Source organism: Drosophila arizonae, chromosome X (assembly GCF_054131065.1).
Source record: "Drosophila arizonae isolate 15081-1271.41 chromosome X, UAZ_ARI_1.0, whole genome shotgun sequence".
NCBI classification, from domain to species: domain Eukaryota; kingdom Metazoa; phylum Arthropoda; class Insecta; order Diptera; family Drosophilidae; genus Drosophila; species Drosophila arizonae.
The window spans coordinates 5,805,940-5,827,430 of NC_142927.1; the positions used below are offsets into that span (position 1 = coordinate 5,805,940).

Sequence of the window (21,491 nt, forward strand, 5' to 3'; positions counted from 1 at the left end):
TCTCTCTGCGTTTTATTCTAATTACCAAACACGCAATCAGCTCAGCCAAAGGACTTGAAATGTTGTTCAGGGGAAGGCCAAAGTTTGCTGTTACTAGGAGCAGCCAAACCCCATCCCCTGCTCTCTAGCCCCCAACCCTTATGTCTGCGGTGACTCGCTGTCTCGCTCTGTGTGTGTGTGTGTGTGTGTGTGTGTGTGTGTGTGCCCCTTACCTTGTGGCAACAAAGGCGTACGTGTCCATTTGCAATCGGCTGGCAGCAGTAAAAAAAAAAAAAAATTGAAAAAATTAATCAATTCAGTTCATTGCAATCGGATGCACTCGACTGTGTAATACCCCTTACCTGTGTCTAGTATACAGATATGAATATGTATGTAGAATCCGCTATATGTATAAGCTCTTCTTCTTCTTCACTTGCCAAGGCAGCAACAGAACGTGAGAAGAGGCTCTTCATGCAGCCCCCACAGCCCCCGCCCCACTCGATGCCCCGCTCAATAGCACTCGAATGCAACCCTTTGTGGATCACAGTGCTGACAAGGGCTGCGCCCTCAAAGGGTGTGAGTGTGTGTGTGTGTGTAAGTGGCATGTTGCATGTTGCTAGTAAGCGTCAAAAGTTGTTATAATGCGCAAGGCAAGCGCTAGCCTACATAGTTCTAACTCAATCGAGGACTCAATTTAACCCAAGGCTAAATATTTAACATGCTGCTAAATGCGGTTAAGTATCAGACTTGCAGTAAATTGAGATTGCATGTGTATGTATTGTCAATCATAGAAACATTGCATATGTATTTCAATGTACAATATTTATAAATATATATTATACATTGATTTGAAATAAATAAATGGTTATTCTTAAACAAGTTTAGCCATAAAATTCATTCTCTATCAGCTTGACTCACGTGCTATTTGGCATTTTGTTGTTACGATCGGAACCGCGTGCTATTTCATGAAGAGCGCAAAACTAAGAGAGTGGGAATGAGAGCGTGAGCAAGAGAGTGTTTGCAAGATAATAGCAGATTGAAAAGAGCTGATTCAGCCTGGAACAGTGGTTAGCAGGCAAATGAACACTCGTTCAAATGTCACGAAATAAATTATATATCTGATGGACATATATATTGATATATGTGATGTGAATACTGACATATTATATACTAATATTTCAAATAAATGTGCATATATATTGCTATTTTTTATTAACACGTTCAAAAGGTAAAATATAAGCAAAACAAAAAAAATAATTTAATGCATATGAAATCTGAAATATATGACAAAAATACTATTTCAGTATACTCCAAATATATACAAATTACTCATTTAATGCGTTTAATATGTGAAATATACGCAATATATATATACATATACCCTAAAATAAACAATGTCTATACATTGAACTTTTGTCATCAATCAAATCGTCTCTGCCCACGGTGCCATAGACATTTGGCGAGAGCAAATAACATAACATCATGGTTACGCTCATTTTCGACGACTGCTAACAGTGCCATTGTGAGTTTAACATAGACATGTGCTTGCGTTTAGCATGAGCTTGTATGTCAATTTTCAGTACGAGCGCTCTCTCGCAACGCTCTTTAACAGCAACAGAGACAACGACAGAGCTGCGCAGCGACGCTGCAAGAAAGTCAATAAGGCAAACATGTTAAGCTTAACATAAGATGCAGAAGAAGCAGCAGAAGCAAAAACAAAGCCGAACGAGACGGACGTGTGAACGGTTGGTCGGCGCGCGCACACAAGCATAAAAACGCGATTCTTAATTCCGGCCCCGTTTTTTCGTGTGCATTTCAATAATAAACGAAATCATAAATTATATATGCCCAGCCGTCGCGAATTTCTCAATTCAATTTGATTTAAAAATACATACATATATAAATATACACAAATACATATATTTATATTTGTTTTTGTTGTTTTTTGGGTTGTTTTCTGCGCTTCGTCTGCGGCAAATGCAATTGTGGAATTGCTGTTACAGTTATTTAACGGGTCCATGCAAAACAAAACATGGCGTTACAACATTGTCTGCCAATAGCAAGAGCAACAACAACAACTGCAACGAGAAAAGCAAAAGCAAAAGCAACAACAGCAACAACAACTACAACACACTGGCACGCCGTAAACAAGCCAAAGGATACGCAGCACACGTTGCCACAGACAACAATTACCGCAAGTAGCATAGAGTAGTGAATGAAGCGGCACAGCGCAAGAGCAAAGAAGAGCAACAACAACAAAAACGCACGCAAAAAACGTTTAACAAAAGGCATACAACAACAACAACAAAAGAAACGAAAAAACAAAACAAAATACAGAAGAAAAATAGAGTAAGAAAACGCAGCAGCAGCAGCAGCGCAGCAAAACTCTTACGAAACGTGAATAACGAAATTTGCCAAGAATCCAATTGGATAGCATGCAGCGGAATTCGAGTTGGAAAACAAATTGAAATCGTACAAGTTGGAAAATATTAAATAATCTAACGCAAAAAAAAAAATAATAATAATAATAATAAAATAAAAGAAAAGCGAAAAATAAAGAAACGCGCGCGCCTGCGCTCAGAAAAAGAGAGAGAAAAATTGTTTATATAATTTTCGTTAGAAATTATTTTTATTTTATTTTATGTGCTAAGTGTGCAGTGAGCAGTGCCAAAAAAAAAAAAAAAAAAAAAAACAAGTTAATACCAACAGCAATGGAGCAAATCACGAACTACTTTGAGCACATGGATTACGTGTCCTTCGGCGTGATAGCATTGCCCTGCGTTATCATTGCCATCTACGGATTCCTGCAGGTGGCCAGCGGCCTGGCCAAAGGCAAACGTAAGTGCAGCGTCCCTCGTTGAATCTGTTAGCGCACTGACTCAATTGCCAAGAATGTGTATATACGTAGTACTCGAAATTGTATACTATAGATTTGATGTATGTGTGTGTGTATTCAGATTTCGTTCTTTAGGCCAGGCGATGAGTCAACTTGGATGTAAACCGAGCGCTGCTCGCTAGACACAATGAATCGTTCAACAAGAGTAACTGAAACTCGATTAGACCTGGCTGCAATGCACCTATGTTAAGTAACATTTGTCCAATAAGAATCGCGGTTCTATTGGAATTTGTCATAGGAATTTCTCTTATTTTGCATTCGCATTTCCAATTGTTTTACCTATGTTAAGTAACAGTTGTCCAATAAGAATCGCGGCTCTATTGGAATATGTCATAGGAATTTCTCTTATGTTGCATTCGCGTTTCCAATTGTCTTACCTATGTTAAGTAACAGTTGTCCAATAAGAATCGCGATTCTATTGGGAATCTGTCATAGGAATTTCTCTTAGTTTACATTCGCATTTCCAATTGTCTTGCAATGCACCCTTGTTTACTAGCATGTGTCCAATAAGAATCGCGATTCTATTGAGAATCTGTCATAGGAATTTCTCGTATTTTGCACTCGCATTTCCAATTGTCTTGCATTTGAACATTTCTATTTTAATATAACACGCGATATGGGTATGGCGGAGTCATAGCAACAGAGGAATGTGTATATACTCCAAAATGTATACTCGGCGTATGTGTGTATATTTAGATAGATTCCGTTCTGTAAGACAGGCAATGAGCTTAGAGTTTAGGTAAGCCGACTGGTACTAGGTGGCACATGGGAATAGCTCAGCAAAAATGATCGAGACTTTAACAGACTTGGCTGAAGTGCACTAATGTTGTTGAGTTTATAAATACCTGTAAACATTCCATGTTAACTTGTCTAAAAAGTGTCATAATTTTCATATTATATACACATAGAGTTTACATAGAGTTTATATTTATTAGACATACGTACTAATAAGACTTTATGTTACTTAACATTATTCCTGCATTTGCAATTGCTTTGCTCTATTTATTTAACATCTTTAGCTTTACATGATACTGATACAACTGAAACCAAACAAATATGTTGGCTTAAACTCTACTTATTTGATTGAATTAACCCAAATACCTAAATATCTTAGATCATAGAACGCGCTGTGACACATAATTCAAACAATTGCCAAGTAAATAATATTTTAAAATAAAAGAAAATAGAATTTAGCAAGCTTTTCAGGCAGCGAGTTTTAACAGCTGCAATTCGTAATGCAAATATTTCTGCTTCTTCGTATCAAAGTGGGTCTTTCCCATAGAATGTGACGTGTGCTGCTTATAGTAGATATATGTATAGATACTTAAACTTGTATTGTTTATATAGCATATATATAAATAGCCCCAAACTACAAGTTGAAAACGTGTTTAGCAGCAAAGACCGAGAGCTCCCAGTAATTACGTAAAATCCCGTCTAAGTGTTCCAGAAAGTAAATTAAATATGTTATAAATACATATATATATATAAATAAATAAATAAATATATATATATATATATATACTGCTGCTATATCATATATACCATATGTAAATATAAATTAATATATACTTATATACATGTATGTGTGTGTGTGTGTGTGTGTGTGTATCTGCTTCTGTTGGCATGCCGGGACTGACCTATCCCTCGTTGTTTTGTATTTCTGTTCAGAATCACAATTTCGTGCAGTATCTCGAATGATAACGACGTTGAACAAATTAGGCATACAATATTGGAATATAGTATATAATTAGAAATATATATAGCAGAGGAGAGATACATATTATATATGCATACAATAAGAATATATATGTACAATAAAACTTTTCTTATCTTATATATATATATTTGATAATAGGAGAAAAGAAGATTACAAATATATATCAGCTATTCTATTCTCTTTTATATATATATATGTTCTCGTCTAGTCACGTTTTCTCGCATCTCCTCTTAGCTCCTCCCGCGTTTCTTCCAGAACTGAATAGAAGAGATATGAGATTCTTTTCTCCTGTTCACTTCTTAAAGAGGCGAGCGTAGATAGGAGGAGACAGCCGGAAGTCTTATAGAATATATATATATTATATACATATATCTAACTGAACTCTCGTCTCTTCTTCTTCAATCTCCTCCCATCTGCAAAATTCACTACCTACAGCAAGTAAAACTTAAAAAAAAAAAATAAAAATATAAATAAAAAAAAAGTCAAAATAAAAAACCTAAAAAAAAAAAAAATCTTGATTCAGGTTTTATTTAGTTACGATCAAAAAACACGATGTTTACATAATTCGAACAACTTTCATTCCCAACAGAAAAAAAATCCAATTCGAATTGTCGCCAACAGGCAAAAAAAAAAAAACGTTGAAAAAAAAAAACAAAAAACTAATTGGAAATTAGCACAGCGCAGCATTTGGCGGCTGACTTACTTTCTTTTTGGTTGAGAAAGGTCTATTGTTTTTTTTAATCTGTTTCTTTCTTTTTTTCTGCTATTCCATAATAAATAGGTGCCTGTGCATGTGTGTGTGGGTGTGTGTCTGAATGCAAATATGAGCAGATGCTGCAGAAAATCCCAAGTTAAACACACACACACACACACACACACGAACACACCTATACAACTAGACTAAGTTAACATATTTTTGTTCTTCTTTTTCTGTTGTTTTTGGTTTTTATTTTAGTTTTCTCGGTTCTATTTCAATTTATGTATTTTATTTTATTTGCACTTTGCTGCTATTTGATTATTTATTTGTTGTTATTTATTTAGTTTTAGTTCGCTCTGCTGCTTAGCTATTTCTGTTGACTTTCGTCTGTTTGTTGTTGCCGTCGCCTTTGGCCACTCGCAAATTGAGTTCACATATCGCGAACGCGCTTCACTGCAGCGCTGCTGACAGTGGCTGCCAAAAGTAGCTGCCACCAAACCGATTCACTTGCCATGTGCTTAATAACTGGCTGCTAAAGAAGAACGTGAAGAACTTAAAGAGCTAAACTTATCCTCTGCCAACTGCCTGTTAAATATTTAGCATACAATTTTCACAGTTAACTAGGAGTTGACAGCTTTAACTGCTTGTCAAAGTGGCTGTTAATGCTAAAAATCAAGAGTATCGAGGATGATGATGTTTAACAACCTATTGAAGGACTGTTTACATTTATTATTCGCTAAGATTAAGTTCGAGGCTGGTAAAATTGAACTGCCTGTCAAAGCTGTATGTTAACTCTGAAATGTATAGAATATATATAGCTTAACAGTCTGTTAAAGTTAACTTGTGTCATGGCTAACAGTGTTATTCAAATTTAACTTTACATGCTGTTGGCATGGCTGTTAAAATTAGACTACCTGTTACTTAACAGTCTGTTAAAGTTAACTTGTGTCATGGTGTTATACAAATTTAACGTAACAGGCTGTTGGTATGGCTGTTAAAATTAGACTATCTTAAAATTAGACTAACTTATGTCATGGCTAACAGTGTTATTCAAATTAAACTTAACATGCTGTTGGCTTGGCTGTTTACATTAGATTATATGTTACATAACAGTCTGTTAAAGTTAACTTGTGTCATGACTAACAGTGTTATTCAAATTAAGCTTAACATGCTGTTGGCATGACTGTTCACATGAGAATCCGTAGACTATATGTTATTTAACAGCCTGTTAAAATTTACTTTCTTTTATTAACATATTTAAAGCGGAAGTTAAGTGAATTCATTCTGTTAAAAGTGAACATTAACTGCATGTTAAATTTATATTTAACATACAGCAATTTATAAATTGCTACTGACTGTTAAACTGTGCGGAAGTGTTGCTCTATGTGGGACTCTATTGAAGCTAGAGATAGAGCAGTTGGGTTAGTGAAATGGATGCCCAAGCTCCATTTCCAAACCAAACCATGAGCGGGCATTAGGCAGTCAGCTATGCTCGCCTACATATGTTCGATTTCGTTGCATCTTCAGCCAGAAAGTTATTATATCTCTAGTTATAGTTGTCGTCGCTTTTAAGGTGGAAGTTCTTTTTTTTTTTTTTTTTGTTAGTTTAGACAGATGCGCATTACGTACTACTGCGATTTGGCACATCCAAACGAGCATGATGATCATGATGATGATGATGATGATGATGAAGTGATACGAGGCGTTTTATAAACTGTTTATTTGGTTTGCATTTTGTTTTATTTGCTGTGTTTGTTTTTGCCGCCGTCTTAATCTAAATAATATAGTTGTCATTCGGCATCGCCGGAGATTAGGCTGACTCTGTGTAATTAGAGGCGCTTGAGAATACAGATGCGACGACAGCTGCAGCTTTGGCAAAAAATAACAACAACAGCAACAGCAACAACAACAAAACGCATCAATTTTCAGTCGATTTCAATTGCCGTCAAGCATTAGACAGGGAAATGTGAGCAGATCTATATAAATATTTACATGTATGTGCTCCTATATATGGTATATACATATATAAACAAATTTCTGTATATACTCATATTAATTATACGCACTGTTGTTCACCCAAAACGCGCGGCTTATGTAATTGAGCTGTCAATGCTATTATCTTTCATATATGTGTTTATGTGCACCTGATATCTATACGCGCATAAGATAACAACAGTATATAGTCGGCAAATTATCGATTTTTTTATCGATATTTTATTGATGACAAATTGAAAATACGATATTTTATGGCTCTGTTTCTCTGTAATGCTTGGAGTTTTGCCTAAATTTGTTAACTATTAAATGAGATCGATTACAAAGTGTGCGGGATTATCGATATGCAAGTGATTAAATCTTACTGCATTTGGTATAGAGGAATGTAGACCGCAAATCCTTCGATTTTTGTGGCTGGATATATAATTAGGTACATCATTTACCATATATCTGTTACGTCTTCTTCATTCCGAATAATAGACATAGAGACGAACGGATGGGTGGATATGAAGTAGATTGATTCAGTTCATCAATCTGACAAAGAATAGATTTATACTCTATACTATATATACTCTATGTAACCTATATTCTTTATATCTGCCCCGCCTCCTATTATCTGTTACACACTCTCACACAAAGCCTATATAGCCCATAATCTCACTTTTAATAGACATAATGTAGTTCGACACAGTTTATCAGTCTGATCGAGAATAGATATATGCTTTATACTATATATACTCAATATAACCCATCTACTTCATGCCTGCCACGCCTACCATCTGTTACAATATCACTTTCACTCAGTTCATCAGTCTGATCAAGAATAGATATGCATTATAGATGGCCGTTACATACTCTTCCACATAGTCCATATGCCCTACAATCCAACACGATTTCAATAGATGATATAAGCCAACTTTTGGGCCGCTTGTATTGGCTTCTCCTTTGGCCAAGTTAAACAAGTTATGATAGAGATCTCTTATATAAGAGATATGCAACAATTATTGTGCATATAATCGTGTGGTGAATGTAATTGACAGAGTATTAATGAGCTTAGTAATCAGAGCTATTTGAAGCTGTCTAAAGTTGTAGTCGATCATTATACTCCCTATGCTCTGATTTACTTTGTCTTACACAACTTTAGTTAACTTCAACTATAAGACTCCAAATCACGTATACGTCTTGCCTCTATCGATGCTCTTATTGAACTCTTCCTCTGGTGTTGGTGTTGCCATTCTGTTTCTCAGGCAACTTTACAGCGCTTTATAGATCTTTTCTATCAAATACATGAAAATCTAATTGTAATTGAAGCGCATAGCTAGGTTGCATATTTCAAATATCTGCGAGCTGCATCAAAGCATCTCGGAAGAGCTTGGCTTTTTACTTGCATTTCGTTTCGTTTTTTTTTTTTTTTTTTTTTCCAATTTACCTTGACTTCTCACTATCTTTCTCTCTTCTTTTGCGCCATCTTCTCAGGTTTCTGTTATACAATAATTTATGGCTTTAGTCTATTTAATTTGATTTTGTGTTTTGTTTTCGGTTTTCTTTTCTTTTGCCATTTTGTTACACAATTTTGCTCGGTATTATCATCATCATATGATTTTGATTATTGATAGCACTCGCAAAATCAACAAGAAGAAGAATGAAAAAAAGAAAAAGAAAAAGAAAAAGAGAAAAACATGTTTCACTTGTTGCCGTTGCTTTTGCTGTTGATTATTTACTTTTTGTTTATGCTCATTCATATTGCGCGTTTATTTATTTAATTTATTTCTACTTTCATGCTAATTTGCTCGCATTTAGTCGCAATTCTTGTTGATTCTAGAACACACTATTTTACTACTTAGTGCTATGGGGTCGATACACGTGTGCGTATGCATATGCAGATTTGTATAGCTCTTCGAATACCCTGTAAAAAGCGAAATTTTAATTTAGATTTTTACAGCTATAGAAAAGCTTTCCTAATCAACTTTTATTATGTAAATATATATATGATTTATTATTATTATAAATTTATATATTTATTTTATTAAGTAAATATATATATGATTTAAAATATACATATTTTTATACCTTTTTAGATTCCCTGTAATTCATAAATCTATAGTTTTTCCCACAGCCTAAGTCTCACTTCATCAATAAATTTTATTTATATATATAGAGCATATAGAAAAAATTATATAAAATTTTTACGTTTCGGGGATACCCTGTAAATAACCGAAATATGATTTTTCGACTCTTCAATTTGATCGCAAAACTTTCGCAATTGATTAAAATTATATACATATATATATTTTATATGTGTAATACATATTATATATGTTTTAAATACCCTGTAAATGGAATAAAATATTAGTTTCGGTCTAACAGTTTCTTCAATCAACTCTTATGTGGATACACATGATATATGATACACATTTCTCCATATATTTTGTTATCTGATACCCTGTAAATAGCTATACGATAGCTTGTCGTCACTTCAAGTTTTCGTTAAACTTTCCCTAAACAACTTTTTAGCTTCGATTTGAGTTTAGATACGACTTAGTTCAGTTTAAGCTTTTAGCTTTTATAACCTTTACTTTTCCACACATTTTCCGCAGTTTTGTGCTTAAGAAATTCTCACTTTTGCTTTCGTTTTGCAGCCTTAACTATTTTGACTTTCGTCGCGTACAGCGTGTCTCTCAGTTTAGCACATTTTTAATTAAAATTCTCATATTCAAATTTCGTTTTTTTTTTTTTTTTCATCATTTCACTTTTGCTCAAGTAATGTAGACACATACATGAATATATCTTGTATTTATATTTATATATATGTATATATATATATCTATGTATGTAGTCAGCTGACCTATATAAAGTTTAAAACGCGCAGCTGCCATGGCCTTTACATGTCTCTCAATTGGTCTTTGAGCAGCAGCCGGCTAAAGATGCTGTGGCTGGCTTAGATCGTGCTACGCGTGCTGCGTGCCGCGTGTCGTGACATAATCGACCATGCGACAAAAAAAAAAAAAACAAAATAAAACAAAATAAAAAACCAAATAGATAAATAAAAACAATAAACAAAAAAATTTGCATTCAATTAAGCCAACAAAAAAGTGAAAAGTCAAAGAAATGCCAAGAAAACAGAAGAAGAAGAAGATAATGATGAAGCAGAAACAGAGCCACAGATGGAAGCAACGGTAAATACGTGACATAAGAAAGGTCGTGGCCCATTGTCATGGCGTGGCCAAGAGCTCCGAGCTCTGCATCATTCAGCCGGCCAGTTGAAGCCAGCTCTTGGCTTTGGCCAACACACACAGACACACACTCACACTCACACAGAGATCACTTTTGATATTTCATTTACTTTTTTCATTTTTTTTTTTTTTTTTTGTCAATTTGCTTTTTCTTGGTTTTCTTCTTGGCCAAGTTGCTGATGGCCAAGTCCAAAGCCAAAGCGAAAGTTTTTGCTTCTTTACATTTTTTTTTGTCTTTTGTTGTTGTTTTTTAAAAAATGTGTTTTTTTTTTTTTTGGTGTTTCTTTTTTTAACTTCTTATTTAACCTGGGTTCGTTTTCACTTTGCCTTGCCGCGGCTGCTGCTGTTGCTGCAGCTTGTTTGAACGTGCCGCAATTCAAAGCCAAAGCAACATGCCACAAAAAACTGTATATCTATATATATTTATATATATGTTTCTATATAAATATATTTGTGCACAGCCAACATTTCGATTATGTGAGGAATCAAGATGAAAATAGTTAGCAAATTCATCCAAGTTTCAGTCAAATTGCTAAAGTATATATAATTAATATATATATGTATAATATATATATATTTTATATGTATATTTTGACTCATTAGTTTTACCCACTATTTATTAAATCGTTTCTAATGAAACTCGATGCGATTCATTTCATTTGAATAATTGAAAGTCATTTGTCGTAATGAACAGATAAGTGAAGCTATATCACATGTGCATCATAATAATAGTTTATCATCATATCTATATAGTGCATAATAATGATAAAAAATAATAATAATCCGCTCATATATATATATGATATATACATATATAGGGTTGAGTTATTTCATTAGTATAATCATAATTATTACGTCAGTCTCCTTCATATGTCTCTCGGACTGCCGTACACATTTGCTGGCTAGCTGGCGCCTTTCTATGCGCTTCTCTCTCTCTCTCTCTCTCTCTCTCTCTTTCTATCAGGTCTGTTCTTTCTGCAGCTGGAAAAAGCTTTCTCTTGAATTTTTGAAGCAAATGCAACTGGATTCGGCACTTTTCCCCATTTATTTTGTTTATCTATTTATGCGCCTTATAAAGGTCATCAATATCATCATTATTATTATCATTCTCATTCTAAATAAGATTTTATTCTCATAATGATAGTTAATGTCATTATATTATCATTACCATTGTCATTGTCATCAGCAGCCTTTATCAATTTCATTGTCATTGTTATTACAATTATCTTCATAGGAATAATTTGATCATTATCATCAGTGCCATTATAATTATCATTATTATTTTCATTATCATTATCATTATCATTATCATTATCATTATCATTATTATTGTCTTTATCACTCTCATTATCAATTATGGTCATAATTTCTAGAATTATTATTAGTAACATTTTCATTGGAATGCTTCTATTATCATTATCATCGGCAATAGTCATTGTTAGCTATTATCATTGTCCTAGTCATCATCATTATCATTGTCATTGTAAATTTTACTCTTATTCCCAATATTTGCATCAAAATTAGAAGTATTTTTGTTATCATTCATCATTATTATTATGATTCTCATTCTCATTATCGATGTCATCATCATTATATTTAATTACATGTCCAGTTTATAGTTACTAATCCGAGCCGACCTTTGTTTTATGGCAGCCCCAGACCTTGGTCCACGACAAACAACAAGTCCGCAGACGACACGCATAGAATTCGTACCCGGAATCAGTTGATTCAAAAAATCACTTATCATAATGAATAATGATTCTATTGAATAATAATAATTCTAGAACTAAGCTGAGAGAGCTGCTGCATGGAGTAATAATCTTATGGTTTCTCAACTAGAATGGATTATAAATAATTAAGACATTATCATTAGTTTAGAGCCTGAGCTTGATATTATTGGATTCGAGTTGGCGATTTCAAGTTCCATTTTCTGTTCCGTTCCGTTTTATTCTTAAGGCTGAGAAACCTCATAATAAAGCTGAAGCTTTGAACTTAACAGCTTGCATATTAAATGCTATTGAAGCGTGCATGCGAGTGCGAGCGAGATAGCTAGCTGAAGCGAGACAGACTCTAGTTGCTAGAGTGAAATTATTTAGCAGCATTTCACATTTGGCTTGTCTGGCCTTTGCTAATTGTTATAGCTCAACTGGCGGCAACTCTGCTTGACTGATTGACTGACTGACTGACTGACTGACTGCGTTGGCACTTTCTTCTAGCCAAGGAAAAAGTAGCCCGAAAAAAAGCTAAAAAATTTGCGACTTTCGTTTTGCATGCGAAATGCGTCGTCGTTCGAGTGTTATACAAGCAGCAGCATGGCCCAGAAGTTGGCCAAGAGTGAAGATTGGGCAACAGTATATAGAACAAAGCAAGCAAGGTTTCAGTTCAGTCAAGGGTCTGCCAAGCCTAGTTAGCCAAGTTAGCCGGCCGGCCGGCCGGCTGAAGCGCAGCTGTCTCGCCCAGAAGCAATAACTCAAATGCGCTGCGAGTTGTTTTCCGTTGTTAACACGTTTTCACGCGCACATAATTGCAACACACACGCAGAGTGCTAAACATTTGTATGTGTGTGTGTGTGCGTGTGTGTGTTCTGTGTTGTTGCTGCTGTTAGCGCCGCGTCACAATTTGCTAGTGTGAAAAAGCATAACCGAAATTGAGGCTAATTGAAGGCACTTTTACTCTCTCTGGCGACATGTGGCAACAACAACAAGAACAACAAACGCTATTAGGTGCACGAAACAAACACATGCACACACACACACACACACAGACACATGCACAAACATTTTGTGTGCATTTGGTCAACAACTTGACATCAATTTGCCAGAGAAATAAGGAATCTTTAGGTCGAGTGAGAAAACGTGTTTGACTTTAAAAAGAGCCAACATTATGTAGCTTGAATTCTCATTTAAAGCAATGTTAGTGGCTTGATTTACTGTTAAGCTGCAGCTAAACTAGACAGGCCACTAAAATCAAATGATGAAATTCAAACAAACAAAAAACAAGCACATATATCTATATATATATATATATACATATATGTGTATATACTATTATATATTATTTATAAACAAACAAATTCAACGAACTGGGTTAACAGCCAGCTGTTAATAGCTCAATGTTATTGTCAGCCTCGAGTCTGTGCACAAGTAAATCTTGGGATACATTTTCAATTAGACGCATGCTCGTGCATAAACTGCATACAGAGTATATTAGTTATATGTATACGGTTGAAATTTCAAAGGGATTATGGTAAATAGATTATTTTCAATCAGCTTTTCAGTTTTCTTCAGCTTATCATAGAGAATTGTATAGAGCTCAAATCGAAAATCTCTCCACTAAAACTTTCCAACTGTCAACTTGACAAAGGCTAAAGGTAGGCTAAGGGTTGAGGGAGTGCGGCAGGTCAACTATATCTATATTTGCTAGAGGATATATCCTCTACAGTTACAGCGTTACCCGCTCGATATACCCATCTTTATAGGTGTATATAGTGCAGAATTCTCTACTGGAGGGCGTGGCGAGCTCTATGAACCAAAGTTTTGCGGATAGAACTGAAAACTTTGAAAGTTGCATTTCTCACAGAATCTCTGTCTCCCTCTATCTCTATCTCTATCTCTATCTCTATCTCTATCTCTATCTATCTCCATCTCTATCTCTATCTTTCTCTCACTCTCCCTCTATCTACCTTTCTCTGACTCTCTATCTCTATCTTATTCTCTCTCTCTTCCTCTCTCTCTTTGTTTATATTCTCTCCCCTTCTCTCTCTCTCCCTCTCTCTCTTCCTCTGTCTACATCTCTATCTTTCTCTGCCTCTCTCTCTCCCTCACGCTCTCCTTTGAGATTGCCGTTTGTTGTGGCGTGGGCGAGCATTGTGCAGTCGTTGACGCATTATGAGTTTTTTTTTTTTTTAATTCATTTTTGTTGCTTTACTTTTTGTTTTCTTCTGTATGTTTCAGCTATTTCTATTTCTGCAAGCACATACGCATTCAGATACGTTAAAAATTTCGTTTCTCTTTCTTTTGCGCCGTTTTTGTTTTGATGTCCCATTTCTGATGACATTTCATTCAAAGCGAAATTCAAATAATTGTTGTGACAGGCCATAAGCAGCAAATGTGCAAATTTAGAGAGCGATAGAGAGAGAGAGGGAGGGAGGGCGGTGTAGAGAGAGAGAGAGAGATATATATATATGTATATGCTGATGTTATGTTTATTGTTTCTTCTGCCAACTTGTTGATTCGCACACTCATCGCACTCATTTCAGTGGTGTGTGAACAGCATTATAAATGTTGTAAGCTGCATGCGTGTGCGTGCGCGTGTGTGTGCTTTTGGGCATCAACAATTGATTTATCAGGCATTACACGTTTTACAATGAGCTAATATTAGAATTAACATGAGGAATTCCGCGTTCATTCGTTAGCCACTGTCTTTTTATTTTTGGCCGTGTTACCTGTAACCTGTTACCTGTTTACCTGTTCGCGGAATCAACGTACTCGCATCTTCATGGCCCACATGACTTCCGTCAGTTATTTAAATGTGTATATAAAATTTATATATATTATCTACTAACTTTCCCAATGTGTAGTTTTTTTTTTTTCTTTCTTATTTTTCTTATTTCTTTATGTTTGTGTATGCGCTTCCGTTTGTATTTTGGCCTTTCACTGCACCTCTCTCCCACTCCCCCTCTTTCTTTCTCTCTCTCTCTCTCTCTCTCTCTTTCTCTCACGCGCTTTTGTTGTTGTCTTCTTTGCTTCATGGTATTTACTTATGTTTTTTACAGCTGCAATTGAGGTTACTTTCTATTTAAAATTAAATAAATAAGAGGTTCGCTTGCAAATAGAGCCAAAGCTGATGCCATGGCGTTTATTATATATTATTTATTTGTTGTTGTTGTTGCTGTTGGTTTTATTTTTCACACAGCTGCCGGCATGCATCAAAATTTGCCATAATTTTTCGAGAATTTTGCCCTTGTTTTAAGCATTTCATCTAGAGCCCAATGCGACTTATTTAACAAATGGAAGATGCGGGCTCGCTAGCTACAGATACAACCAGAGATACAGATACAGATACATCTATAGATACTGAGACTTATGCTGTTTACTGTTCGCACTGTTTATTTCGATGCTGCTTCTATATCCTCTTTGTCACACCTCCCTCACTCTCCCTCTCTCTCTCTCTCTCTCTCCTTCTGTCTCTCTCCCCCTCTAGGTCTGTCTCTGCTCTTATTTGTTGCTTATTTATATATATTTTGCTCTCATTTGTATTACTTTGATTACTGTTTGCCGTTTCGCCGCTTGTCGTTTGCCCGCTGTGCACAAATAAATCATTGCGGTTGCGGTTTCTATATATTTTACGTATATATATACTTTTATATATAATATATACACATGTTTGCATAGAGCATGCCTAAAATATAGTTTTTGCCCCCATCTCGCTTGTTCATCATATATGAAAACTAGCATACAAAACGTTCGACTAAAAGATATCCAGCATGCAATCCTATCAATAGCTATATAGCTATGTGTATACTATATATAGGTACATATCATATCATATCATCATATAACCATATAGACATGTGCATTCCACATATTCGCTGCACATTCCTAACATTTTTAATAATTATAATGCCAAGTTCTACCCTATATAAATCTAATAAATCTAAATCTATAAAATTAAAAAAAAAAATCATTTTTAAAACTTCACACATTAAAAAAAAGAAATATATATATATATATATATATATATATATATATATATATATATATTTAAAAAAATATTTTAAGCAAAAATTGAAGTAATAGTTTTGTTTTCTTTTTTTTTTTTTTAATTTAACAGAAGGTATTTTAAAGTTTAAAAATAAATATTATAAAAAATAAAAAATAATAATAAAAAAAAAAATATATATTAAGCAAAAATTGAAGTAATAGGTTTGTTAAATTTAAAATAATGTACTTGAATAAAAAAAAAAAAATAATAATAATAATAATTACTATATAATTAAAGCTTGCCAATACTGACTAAAGTATGCTCAGCTTGTTAAGAAATATTTAAGTTATAAAAGAAAATAATAAATAAATAAATAAAAATTAAAAAATAAAATAAAATAAAACATTAATTAATTTTTTAAAAAATTAATACATATTTTAAATATTAGACAAAATTTGCTAAATTATTTTTTTTTTAATAGAAAGTTCTAAAAATTGCAAAGCCATAAAGAAATTAAACTCTTAATGATAGGAGTTTTTTTTTTTTTTTTTAATATTTGTAAACTCTTAAAACTATTAAAATTTTTACAAAATGTTACATATGTATATGTACAACTGAAATTGCGACAATATTTTTCTAAAATCCGGAAAATTTCTAAGAATTCATAGACAAAGCTCTGCTAAGATGGGGCTGCCTTTGATATGTAGTTATATGTATGCTATATAAGCAAGATTTGACTTAGGAAATTGTAGTTAAGAGTTCTATAAAGCCGTCATTCTCTATAGGCAATCACTTGTAGATTTTACTGTGTGCTAAGCCAACAGCAAATACCCCATCCTGATACCCTTTGGACTGGCCAACAGCTTTGTAGGGTATCCACCCAAGTGGTCAATCAGAGATCTAAAGAGACACGTCAGCATTGGCATTAGCAGCGTTTAATGTCATTGTTTTTATACGTCGATTATAATGCTCATTATGTATTATTATAATTATCTATTATGTATGAAAACTGTCGCTCTCTCTCTCTCTCTCTTTATCTCTTTCTCTATAAATACCCACGTTTGTATATGATTAAGAACTTTTGCGTACATTTCGTATGAATGAATATGAATTTTTGGCAATCGCTGCCAAAAATGTAAGATTTACCAAAACAAAATACGTCGATAAACAAAAGCACAGCAACAACAACACGTGGAGGAGGAAGAAGAAGGAGGTGAAGAAGAAGCGAGGGAAAAATATTCATAATAAAGGCAAAGCATGAAATCATTTTGTCATGAGCACAAATCAAAACAACATTCAACAACAGCTCTCTTTCTCTTTCTCTCTCTCTCTCTCTCTCTCTCTATCCCTTTCTCTCTCTGCTGTGGACGCCACCTGAAGAAATTCAACAATTTGTCGTAGGCGTAGCGATTGAGCAAATGGAAATAGTGAAATAAATATATATATAAACATATATATGGATATACCTATAGATATAGATATATTCATAGTTCTTATAGTCAGATTGTGCTGATGATCATGATCCATGCAACATCTGTTGCTCAAGCGCTAATTGCATTGTTTTTAAACGGAATCAGAGCAACAGCAGTTAGAGCAGTGTTGTATAATGCTGGAAATACATTGTTAAGCAGTTGAAAATGGGTTTTAATCTGGATTTGAATCGAAACTATATTTGACAACAGTATAGACAAGCTATTCCTACTCACTCACTCTCTCTGTCTCTCTCTCTCTCTCTTTCTTTCCCTCTCTCTCTCTTTCTTCCCCTCTCTCTCTCTCTCTCTCACTCCCTCTATATGCGCATATACCCTTCTAGTAATTATCGTTCTGTACATAAAGATCAGTTTGTTAAGCCATTTGATGGCATTGTTGAATCTGTTCTATAAACTGTCAACATCATAAAATTGTGACGAGCAGCACGCGGTTGGCCTACGGCCTACAATCGTCTATATACATTACGATCTATCATACATATATATATATATATATATATATATATATATATATATATATGTATACATATGTGCACATATATAAAACTATAAATCTTTCCAAACCAATTTTAAAGGGGGGAAAAACGCACAACAAAAAATTCTTCCACAATTAGTTTTTTCAAGCAGATACCCTGTAACTGTGTGCAAATGAGCATATTAGCGGGTTTGCTTTATATGTTATATACGATAAATACAGGGTATGCTGTAGTCGCGCCTGCCCTGGCCACTTTTACTTTTTCTCTTCTTTTTTTTTTTTTTTTGCTGTTTGTTTTAATGTATTTTCGGTTTGTGTAAACACAACGTCTCATAATGTTTCGAATTAATAACAATTGTTCCGAATGATATGCCGAATATTTGCCACCTCTGCAAGTGCCAAAACGTTTGCCCCTGCCACGCCCACCCTTCCCCCTCGCACATTGGAAATGACGCAGAGTGTGGCGCGCATTTGCCCAGTTGTCCAATTTATCAAAATGCTCATTAGAGATTGCTTATGAAACACATAATATTGATTTGTGATTACAGCAGAAGGCGAACTTGGGGGCGTAGATAAGTGAGGATGAATAGTAATTGATACACCTATCAATAGTTCGCTGAGCGCGATTGTCATATTGATTGCTTCTGGAAAGTTTCTACACAAATTCAGTGGGTAGTGCACTTGAGCACTACATTTTAGATAGTTTAATTGAGCGATAACCTTAATATTTAGAGAATAATTTGAAATGAATATTGGGCTTGATAATATAAACATTTATTTATTTTTATAATATACATATAATATATATAAATATATTTATATGTTTTGCTCTGATTTCGAGGTCGAACAACTTAAGTTTTTTTCTGAAATACAACTGGACAAAATTAGAATAGGAATTTCAATAAATTTTAATGATAAATGAATTAATTCCAATTACCATAAATATATAAATTACTCTTCCTATTGAAACTCTTTTCTTTTCTCAATTTACTTCTTTTTGTTCCTAGTAATCTTTTTATGAATGATCGAACTTCATTGCAACTCTCTAAAAAATTAACTCTGATCCAAAATAACAATCTTTATTGTATATATTTTATTTATTTTCAATTTTTTCTCGTCTTTTTCTTTTTTACTCTAGACACAAAGTGAGCATTTCATTTGAATTTCCCAACGGGAAACAAATGCAATCGCATGTGGTTTACGTGTTGTATAGAGCAGTGTTATTATATGCCTCAACATAACTGTATACAAGTATATACATAAATATGCATATATATTTATATACTTGTATATAACTCTTGAAATTCAAGGTCTTTGATAATAAAACTACATTTCCTTTGCTTTTTCAATTCATACTCCTTGTCTCTTTCGCTCTATTATTGTTAATCTCACTTCAATTGTAACTTTAGTTCCATAGAAAACTGATTAATCATTATATATGTATATAAGTCTAGATAGCACACGGTTCCATATATATACATATATATTAATATTAAACCCCTTCCATTGAATAATTTCGCTTCAATTTCATTCCATTCAGTTCCGACTCATTTTCGCGCTGCCAGTGTTGTAAAACGCACACATGGTCTAATTGCTTTGCAAGCCAAAGCTATCAATTATAGTAGGCGCATTGGATTATTCGTGCTCCACACGCTGTCAGCGCCATTTCCATGGCCATTCATGTCGCAGCAGGCAACGGCTTGCCGTTAGTTATCACAACTGAAACGAAGAAGAGGAAGCTGAAGTCAAAGAAGAAGCAGAAGCAGAAAAATGATAAGCGACAATTCCCACGCATGATTACACCGGCCAGCCGAGCGCAATGAATACTGCTGTGACTGATGGTAGGAGGGGGAGTTCCCAGACCTAATAGCCTTAGCGTATACTTCTGTTGCCTCCTCTATTTCTATTTCTATTTCTATTTCTGTTTCTATTGCTATTTCCATTTCCATTTCTTTTTTCTTCATTGCGCATACGCCATGTGCTCAATGTCGTCATCGGAAGTGATTTGTTTATCGATTTCGCTGGCAAGCAGCAACAACAACAACAACAACAACAACAACGGCAACAGCGAATGCCACTGCGAACGTTTATTAAAGTGCGCTTGATTGACGCGCCCACCTCCCCCCGCATGCCCCTTGCTCCGCCCCGCACACGCACACGCACACTCATCTCTTGCCAACGGCAACCACGCTCTTTTCCTATTTTAATTGTAATCAGCAATTGTGTGCGGCAGGCGGGGCTGTGACTTTGATAATTGGGCGTGGCAGTTGAGGGGGGCAATCAAGCATTAAATAAATAATTGACGAGCAACGAACGTCATCGCGTCGCGTCGCGTCGCGTCGCATTGCGTGAGCTATTTCCCCCCTGATTAGCAACTGGCTTGGCCTGGTTAATCACGCCTCTACCGCTGCCTCTACCTCTACCCATACCCCCTCTCTCTCTCCCTCTCTCTCTCTCTCTCTCTCTGGCACTGTGGCCTGTCCGCCGCTCAATCGATTCATCAAATGATTTTTCAAATCGTATCTCTTCCTGTATTTTGTCTTACATGAATCTCAATTCATTGTCCGCACCGTCCGAGCCGAGTCTGTGCCATCGGCGCGTTAATCTATTTGACTCCGAGGCACGCAATTGAATGCGAATGGCTTCATTTTCAGTGGATTTATTTTTATGGCCCGGCCACAATTATACAATACATTAAAGTGGCATTAACAATTTCCGGTTCTAATAGCGCTAAAGCTCACTCGGAAATCATTCAACTACTTATTACAATCGCATCGCATCGCATCGCATTGAAAGCGAAACAAAACGATTATTAAACGGACGACAACATTGTCGCAGCCATTAAGCAAATATATTTATAGAAGATCCACAATTAGCACTCTATAAATTCTAGCAAATTCGTGGAAAGAGCCTACCAATGAGCCTACCAATTTATCTGCTCATATCATGTATGATATCTCTAGCTTTTCCCATTAACACCAAACCATCTGTCAAGCTAGTTAAGATTCTGCGAAACATCAGGTAGAGATTAGATGAGAAGATTCTGCTGAAGCCAGATTGCAAGCATAACGCCCATTAAAGAAAGATATACGCTCGAAAGAGCGGAACAAAAGAAATTTGAAGCTGAAAACATTATCGAATCATACGTCCCACTCGGGAAACGTCAGAAATAGGGAAAGTTTAATTCTGTTAAAGTTTTCAATTTGAATTCGGTAAATGGGCAAATATATCTTATCTTCCATTGCTATAGAACCTTGGAAACAAACTTGGAGGCTATACCCACAAAAATCGATGTGAAATCGGAAATAT

General features: G+C 34.8%; 1 protein-coding gene across 2 annotated transcripts in view; it reads left to right on the plus strand.

The window, feature by feature from the left end:
• Positions 1–1,212: 1,212 nt before the first annotated feature.
• The window catches only part of prage (RNA exonuclease prage), a 45,930-nt gene continuing 25,651 nt past the window's right edge, over positions 1,213–21,491 (plus strand). The window contains exon 1 of one of the 2 annotated variants that reach the window (XM_089473943.1): positions 1,213–2,817. In XM_089473943.1, coding sequence (XP_089330069.1) covers positions 2,691–2,817 — 127 coding nt within the window. In that variant the 5' untranslated portion in view covers positions 1,213–2,690. Of the gene's footprint in view, positions 2,818–20,506 lie in introns of those variants that run through there. The other variant, XM_089473947.1, reaches the window with a different exon arrangement.